The sequence below is a fragment of the Solanum pennellii genome, chromosome 5, assembly GCF_001406875.1.
Source record: "Solanum pennellii chromosome 5, SPENNV200".
Lineage (NCBI taxonomy): Eukaryota > Viridiplantae > Streptophyta > Magnoliopsida > Solanales > Solanaceae > Solanum > Solanum pennellii.
Window position 1 is genome coordinate 1,327,590 of NC_028641.1, and position 8,737 is coordinate 1,336,326.

Genomic DNA, 8,737 nt, shown 5'->3' on the forward strand with positions numbered 1-8,737 from the left:
TAGATATAATACAAACTATAGGGGTTCGTAATATAATTTACAGAAACTTAGAGGAGATCTGCGAATTCAGAAACCTCCAAATCGAAACTTCATCGGCGGTGAGAAAACGGAGATAGAATCAATTCTATGGATTCTCCATTTTCGCCGGCGATTTATCTCTTCATCATCATCTCCTTCTCCTTCTCCTTTCTTTTAGTTTCTTCATCTCCGAATTCATCCCTAGGGCTCGACTCAATCTATAATGGCGAAGCGGAACAAAGAGATGAAAGCGGAATCATAGGGCGTAGACATCTGATGAGCTTTAAGGAGACGCCTATTGGTACAAATATCACTTATGATTGTTCTCCTTCTGGTCCTTGTGTTCCTTGCTCGTACTCCGAAAAGGTTTTCTTTCTCTCTTATTTCCTTCTTATTGATAATTGATCATTGTTTTAGATTTGAATTTTATGCATCTTTATCATCAGTTAGCTGAGGCGTATTTGCTTGTAGATTTATATGATCAATTAGGTAGGAAGAACTCCAATTTTGCTTGTTTTAGGAAAAAATATGCCTGAATAGACCAAATGAAAACAGTTGATATCTATAAATTGAATCGGATTGTAGTTGATCCATAGTATAACAACAACATACCTAGTGAAATTCCACAAGTGTGATTTAGGGAGGGTAGAGTGTAGGCAGTTGACGCTACTTTGGAGGTAGAGAAACGTGTAGAGTATGTGCAGACCGTACCACTACCTTGGAGGTAGAGAAAAGGGTAGAGTATATGCAGAACTGACCACTACCTTGGAGGTAGAGAAGTGAAGTTATTTCTGATAGACCCTCAGCTCAAGGAAATAACAGACGTAGTTGATCCATAATGAGGTGGTCAAATGCATAACATATTGTTGTTTAATTTATTTATTATATCTAATGTTGTTAATCATAACAATTGCTCGTGTGGAGAGTTGTATGTATTGATATTCTTAGATAAAATACAGATTAAATGTCAAATTTCTGTCATGACTATAACATAAATATTAAGTGAGATAGTAAATTGGAGCGCTTATTGAATTGTATGGGGAGAAGGAGAATGATGATTGTTATTGTCTCAAGTAAGCAGAGTGATGTTATGTTACTGCTTGTTTAGGTTGCATTTTTTAGGTTAAATTTGTGATGTTTCCCAATGTGCTTTCAGAAAGATGAAAAGTATAGGTGCAGTGAAACTGGATATCGTATCCCTTTCAACTGTATAGAGATTAAAGCTAGTTCAAAGGAAGTGAAAAACAAGAAACAAAAGAAGAACCGATCTGCTTTGGAGGACACATATACTGCAGTAAGGCCACGTGTCATGAAGCACAATGAACAAGCTCTTACCTCCTCGGTAAGACAAAGAAATTTGCTGGATGATGCATCCTCATCAAAGAGTGGAATACATACGTATATAACTTATAGGAGCTGTGTTCTTTCGATAAATGAAGAGAAGCTGTCAGTACTTGGGTTTGAGGTAAGTACATACTTTTTCTGCTTTACATAACTGTCTTGTGGAGAATTATCCAATTTACATTCTGCAACCTGTTTAGCTGTTTCTTTCAATATGGTTGCTGGTTTTAGTATTCAGAAATCATTTCACTGCTATCCAAAAGCAAAACATGAAATTGGATGATTGTGAGAACCATATATTAGAACTAAACAAGTTTTAATAGTGAAAGTTGATGAGGCACTTTATAGAAAAAGAACGCAAGTTATTGAGGTATAGAGAAGTAATTGAAGACCACTCAAGTTAATTGAAGGAATTTGAAAGGAAGGAAGGAGACTTAATGCATTTCGTCTCTAAACGTAAAAAAGTATAACTAGGTAAGTAGAGGGGCATATTGCAATTCGTGAAACTTTCAAAGAAATAGTTGAATGATCTGTTATCAGAAAATGGAGAGGATATTATCAGGACTTATTATCCCCAATTTCTGTAGATTCCTCTTGGATTGTCATGTGTAGTCAAAATATAACTTTAGGTTGAAAAGTTCGATACTATTAAATTTAGGTCGACTGACCTAGTCCTCTTGTTTCAAAAACTTTCTGGGTTTTGTTTTCCTGAATGCGTGATACGAACCACTCCTTTGGTGGGCAAAGTTACCTAGTACATGTTTTGGTGAGAGATAACAAGTACCCGGTCGAATAATTAAGGTGTACACAAGTTGGTTAGGACGCCATTGCTATCAATTAAAAAAATGATGTGAACCATTTTACAAGCTTGCCTTAGGTATTGGCTGCTCTTATACTGCATAGGGATAAACGAGTTGTGTGGTGTTATTCTCTTTAGAAGTGTGAGATTTTTTAGGTAAAGTCAAAGCTAATTGGGAGATCTTTATCATGTTTTCATGGATTAACATGTTCAATTCCTTCTTCACGCGTGACTGAACTTTCAAAGTTAGCTGTCTCACAGTGTTTCGATATAATCATAAGAAGGATGAGTCTCCCACACAACTTGTGTCAAAAGAAGACCTATTATACTTGCAGAACAGCTCTATAAACGAACCTGATGGCTTGAGTTCAAGAACAAGCTCTTTCTTATTCTGTAAATATTTTGGATTTAATTGAGAATATGCCTGATTCTTATGCCAAGCGGTTTAATTGGATCTGCATTATGTAGGTGCTTATGCTGGGTTTACTGATTGTCAGTGGTTCAACCATATACTTCAGAAAACGGCGAGCAGGTGCTGTATCTGGTGCTGGGCCTGGCAGACTTCCAACTAGTTCTCGATTCTAACTAAAAATCTGTACGTTTGCAGCTTAGGATTCTTTTTTAATCTTTTTACTTTCTTGATTCAAGGTTGCAATCCTAGTAGATTTGTTGTTTAACATGTTTGAATGCTTGTAAAATGTTGTAGTAATTGATTCTATCAATTTTGTAGTTAGAAGAAAATAGAGAGTTTGAAGAGTAACTCGAATCTAGATAGAAGGTGATCATATCCAGTTTGTACTGTATAGTCCTTCGAATCCAAAACATTCTTAGTCTACTATCTTCCCTTCGCATCTTTGTATGGTTCACAGCAAAATTAGAATTTTCGAATTCATTTAGTTTTCCCCCCTCGTATATGTTTAAACTCTTGTTTCTAAATGACAAATGTATACAAGTTAAAGACGAGAATTTTACTTTTATGGAGAATAGAACCATGTATGTGAGCTTATCTAGAAATTACTTTTATGAACACTTTTGCCCCTGGGTATGTAGTATAAGTAAGACTGACTACTCACCACATATGTCATAAAATGACTAGGGAAGATACAATTTTCTACAAACACATGCCTCAGACAAGTACTTCGTGTCCTTGGGAAAATTACCAAAAGCAAATGGTAAAAAATGTTTTATAAGGAAAGCCAAAACCTAAATTAATTGGTTCCATCAACAGATTCAGGCGCCAGTAGCCATTGGCAGAGAAAATGATACCTGAAAGAACCTGCTTTCTACGATAAACTTTAATAACAAATCACAATGTACCATGTTATTGCTGCTTCTTTTTGCAAAAAATTATACGAGACAAGAGACACTAAGGGCTTTTGTCAAAACTCTGGCGAATCTACGGGCATATGTTAAAAGCCAGCAGCAGAGCAAACTCCAAACAAAACAATGATGATGATACTAATCCTCAAATAACATAACCTTTTTTTTTTTAAGACACATCTACAAGATACGATACTGATGGGCTACAAACAGTCAGCTCAAGTATTCGGATTACAAGAAGTAGTCTGGAGTCTTCCTTGTAGTATCAGGCTCAATCTGTCGTGGAGCTGGGTCAAACTGAAGGAAATTCTGCTCCATGTTTTCACTTATTTCTAGGATTGCAGCCATATTACCACAGCGATAACAATAGTTTGGAGCACTAAATACTGTTACAACATTCTTATCCTGCCAAAAACAACCAATACCATGTTAAAACTACAAACTAATACCTGAGGAACAAGAAGTTCCACTGAAATGAACAAAAAGTGGATTTTTTCCATTAGAGGTAGGGAAGAAAGTTTTCGGTTTATATCTACAGACCTGACACCAATTAAAACCTTCCATGACAAGCTGATGGGCTCTAGAAATCAGTGAGAGACCATTAGTGTGATTAAACTGAGATGCTATATCCTGTCCAAATGTGTAACCAGCCCCCCGAGGTGATATTCCCCAACCACAGCGATCGTCTGGATCAGACCATAGGAGATCACACATCGGCCCTTCATGTGGCACCTAACAACCACAACAAAGAAGCAATAGTACCGGATCAGTAGCATTGCCATAAAGATATAAAAATCATGAAACAATAGAAGCAACTAGAGCAAATAGGTGCCGTCCAAGCAACTAAAAGATAGGAAAAGTGTTATGTAAGTGTATCACATTCACTGTTGAACAAACTTAACTACAAGCCTCTATGTAAAATATACAGAACATTGCCAAACCTATTCTACAACACATTAGAAAAGAAAATGAGACTCTTTCGAACTCATCATATAGAAATAAATAGTTCTCTTCCTGTTCGAGCCTTGATTTGTTTGGTTATATCTGTAGTCCTGTTGAATAAAAAGGATGTAACCCACATATGTAGTCCTGTTGTGCCTTAATGATCAATTTTGTTAGGTAAATAGGAAATTAACTTGATAGCTGATAGATGCTGCGTTAGGTAGAGCAAGAGGAGGGAGAGCAGGCAGTGACAAAATATAACGCGGATTAATTTAACATATCATGAACATGTAAAGTTTGAATTACACAACTATCTCTATACCTCTTGTATACGGTCCAGTGCTCGGATGTTATCAAGTGTATCAAGGGATGGTGAGAGTCCTCCATGCAAACAGAATATCTGCAATTTTGAGTAAATTAGGCTTGTTAAAACTCGCAATAATAATGTTCAAGTGAATTGCCAGTTCAGTAAGAGCTCAAACCTGACTCTCTATGAGTGCCGTCAATGGTAGATAATCAAAGAGATCAGTGAAATACTTCCAAACATTGGCATTTCCATACTTCCTCAAACATTCATCATAAAAACCATACCTAACATGAAAAGGTATCTGTCAATTAATGCAAACATGACTAGAACCTGCAGTCATATTGTATTCAGCATAAAACAAATAGGGAAAAGCTGATCATGAGAAGCAGTAGCATAGATGATTCATCCCCACAAGACTGCCCAAAAAGTACTTGTCAAATAAAAAACTAGAAGGATTGTTTAGAGATACCTTCATTGATAAGTAACCATAAATATCTATCGAGTGGTTAAAGAGCAAAGTTGCTTAAGTGAACCTTGTGCTCTGAAGAATTATCAACGCAAAAATGGAGGGTGTGTAATGCCCAAGTGTGACTCAAGTTAACAATGCAAATCCTTTGGTTAAAAGATATCTAAAAACACATGTGAAGGAAGAGACACTTCCTAAAAGATTTAGCAACTTTAACATTCAAGCTTATAATATGGCATCATTGTCCAACTACTCAGTTACAATATCCTCCTGTTGAATTTGATTGCTAAGTTTTCCTATTCAAAGAGCTTCATGACTTCAGAGACTAGGGGTGGGCAGTGGGGGCAATAATAGGAGCTTGACTTCAGGCAGACATGATCTTCGCATAGACCCTTGTAAACAATTTTGCTTGTTATGGTAATCTCACTTGCCAGGAAGAATTATAATAGTTCTCACAATATCCCAGCAGTTCAACTAGACCAATTTCTATAAAAAGCTTAATCAACCTAATTAACCTAATCCTTGGGAATTTTAGTAGTCCAGTTGGATGGCTACCTGAATTTTCACCTTGTTGGTGAGGGTTAAATCCCCCAAAATACTAAGAAATAAGAAAGAAAAAAAAACTAATCGTTATCAGTGATCAAGGTTCACAATGAGAGCTGGAAAACCAAAGCAATGAACAAACATGTCTTGTCAAATAGCATGGGGATGAGAAGGCCATAATTGGTTCTCCAGAAGTATTGCTCCCTTCTCATTGACATTACCTAAGTACATGTTTTTGCTGCATAGAATTCAAGAAACACGTTTGTCTTCTTGCTCTCTTCAACTTCTTACAAAAAACCAGGAGTTGATAACCTGAATTCTTATACGACCTCCATGTTCCTTTTTTATCTTCTTTTATTTCGTGAAAGAGGGTGAGAAATGGAAAGAAGAGTTGTACTGGGTATATTTAAGAGAAACATCGGTCCATTATACGCGCTGCTTGAGTGCGATAAGAGCATAGACAAATTCAAGAAAGGATATTTGAGCCATACAAGCGTAGAATTTACATTGCTACTCTTCCCAACCCCAGGGAGAGACAAAGAGGATACTAAACACCGCAGGAAGTTAAAATAAGAGAAATCCAACAAACTGGATAAATTTTTAAAGGAAGTGGCATCTAGGAACATCCTATACAAGTAAAAATCAAGTGACACTGTGACAGGAACACATATAAAAGTATCATGCACCAAACAGCATAAAGTAGACCATTACCAAATATAAAGAGTGCACCAAATGGGAAAAACATTTACATACTTGGGCAGCATTTCATATTAAGTTCTAAAGTCTTGTAATTGGAAAATTAAACAGTTCAGTAGATTAAATGGAAAATATAAGAAAATTGCAGAAACATCTTTTTTTTTTTGGATAAAGTAGCATTGCATAAACATAAAACATCCAATGTCATACATAAACCAGATCATTTAAGCAATGGAAAAGAAGGAACACCTGAATATCAGCTGTTAACTAAGACCAATTATCTTTTCAGACAACCTCACTTACGCACTTCAATATGAACAAAATTAAGTAACTCACACTTGAGTGATCTGTCGGCTTTCATGGTTTCCCCTAAGAATTGTGATTCTATCTCTATAACGAACCTTCAGAGCAACCAATAGTGAGACGGTCTCGACAGAATAGTATCCACGGTCTGCATTAATTAGGCAATTATTAATGATAAAACAATGAATGCTAATGTAATTGACCAACAAGGAAACCGAGGTACTAGTCAACATTCAAATAAGTAAGCATGAAGAGGTAAGATAGGGAACAATCAAAAGAAACAGTAAAAGGTGAATAAAATGTACATTGTCATTGATGTATATGATAAAATCCACCTTAGATGCAAAACTATTTGGGAAAAATAAATTAAAAGGAAGCCTCTAACTACTATCAAAACAGTCATTTAAACAAAAGACAGTCATTTTATGAAACCCATGCTTATCAGAACACTGCCTTTTCGGTTAAACTATATACAGAGAACACTGCCTTTTCGGTTAAACTATATACAGAAAACAAATGAAAATGAGTTGCTTTTGGCACCGAAAGAAATATACCAAATGAAGAGAAACATCTCCCACATTTGCCTCCAAACATTATATCAATGCCATGACGTTACTTTGTCATATTCGAACCACCAAGCACATTAGAGATCCACATCACAACCACGCGTCATCATTCTCGAGGATAAACGACAAATAGATTAAAATAAAGCTTCATTTTTGTGACACATTATAGTAACACTACCAATAAATGAACAGCCAAACCACATATCATCCTTATCATGAATACTTTGAGAAATACAATACTGAAATCACGGCAAACCACAAAATAACCACCATAAAGCTGCTACTTTGCAGCATCCTTACACTTCACAATCTACTTGATACACAAAAGCACAAACTTTACTATCCTTCAAGTGCTGCTTACATTAGCAGAAACACTCATTTCTACATCCTATTTATGTCCATTCACATTCCACCTATGTCACTACAACAAATCATTAAATGCATAGAAAATTAAACAAAAAAATCCAACAAATCATATGCAAATTCCTATCACAAAATGAAACCTAATCACCAAAACTCACCAACATAATCTCCCATAAAGAGATAATTAGTATCAGGAGCGTTGCCGCCGATTCGGAAAAGCTCAATCAGATCGTAAAATTGTCCATGGATATCACCGCACACCGTCACCGGACATTTCACCGGTTGCACATTCCATTCCTCCACTAGTATCGCCCTTGCTTGTTCACACAACGTCTTCACCTCCGCCTCCGATAACGGCTTGCACTCCATCAATTGCTCGATCTGCCGATCTACATCCGCGTGCGACGGCATTTTTTCAAACAAAATTATCCTCTACAATCACCTGCCTCACCGCTTCGATTAGCAAAAAAAATCCCAAAAGTCCTCAGATCGAATCGAGATAAAATCCAATTGCTATGAAATTGACCAACAGAATCGGAGTTTTTGCACGCCGAAGATTAAAATCAAACAGAAATTAACGATTGGAACATTGATGAAGAAACTAGGGTTTCAATATCTGAATCATCTCCTGTTTCTGAAATTCGTCTCCATTCATGCGAAGCTTCTCTCTACTGTAAAAATTGCAGCAAAAAGGAAAATAAAAATGTAAACAATAGGCATAATTAGCCTTATGAACTTTGACACCTTTATTTGAGAAAATGAACAAAATAGACCTTTATGTTTAGACTTTATTCAATATAGTCCTTCAAATATATTGGAACACTAATATTTAATTATTTTTTATGTCATATTTTTATAATATTAATTTTAGATATAAAATTTAGCTTTTTTTATAATTAATTTTTTTATATATGCCTTTTTAAAAAAATTAAGAAGTGTCATGTGATATATCAACTTCATGTATTATAATGCACAACATGATAACTGTGTGTCATTAATGATTTACTTTTATTTATATTATCCATTATTATGTATATTGTATAGCATAGGAAAATCGACAAAAATTAGTTTTA

The 8,737-nt window shown here is 35.6% G+C and overlaps 2 protein-coding genes across 2 annotated transcripts; one reads left to right on the forward strand and one right to left on the reverse strand.

The window, feature by feature from the left end:
* On the forward strand, positions 1-3,054 carry LOC107018897. Its single transcript, XM_015219484.2, has 3 exons — positions 1-384; positions 1,175-1,483; positions 2,627-3,054. The coding sequence occupies exons 1-3, from the start codon at positions 127-129 to the stop codon at positions 2,741-2,743; spliced, it is 684 nt and encodes a 227-aa protein (XP_015074970.1). The 5' UTR covers positions 1-126; the 3' UTR covers positions 2,744-3,054.
* Positions 3,055-3,349: 295 nt separating this feature from the next.
* Positions 3,350-8,365, reverse strand: LOC107020883 (serine/threonine-protein phosphatase PP2A-2 catalytic subunit). The gene is made up of 6 exons (XM_015221413.2): positions 7,823-8,365; positions 6,769-6,883; positions 4,903-5,011; positions 4,743-4,820; positions 4,019-4,210; positions 3,350-3,883 (listed from the first exon to the last, which is right to left on the reverse strand). Exons 1-6 carry the CDS (start codon positions 8,073-8,075, stop codon positions 3,710-3,712), a joined length of 921 nt encoding a protein of 306 aa, XP_015076899.1. The 5' UTR covers positions 8,076-8,365; the 3' UTR covers positions 3,350-3,709.
* Between the last annotated feature and the right edge of the window lie 372 nt (positions 8,366-8,737).

Coding starts and splice junctions, on each gene's coding strand:
- LOC107020883 (XM_015221413.2), bottom strand. CDS start 8,075: ATGCCGTCGCACGCGGATGTAGATCGGCAGATCGAGCAATTGATGGAG. Junction 5,012..6,768: donor AGCCGACAGATCACTCAAGT/GTGAGTTACTTA, acceptor TTTTCATGTTAG/GTATGGTTTTTATGATGAAT. Junction 3,884..4,018: donor AAGGTTTTAATTGGTGTCAG/GTCTGTAGATAT, acceptor TGTTTTTGGCAG/GATAAGAATGTTGTAACAGT.
- LOC107018897 (XM_015219484.2), top strand. CDS start 127: ATGGATTCTCCATTTTCGCCGGCGATTTATCTCTTCATCATCATCTCC. Junction 385..1,174: donor CTTGCTCGTACTCCGAAAAG/GTTTTCTTTCTC, acceptor ATGTGCTTTCAG/AAAGATGAAAAGTATAGGTG. Junction 1,484..2,626: donor TGTCAGTACTTGGGTTTGAG/GTAAGTACATAC, acceptor TGCATTATGTAG/GTGCTTATGCTGGGTTTACT.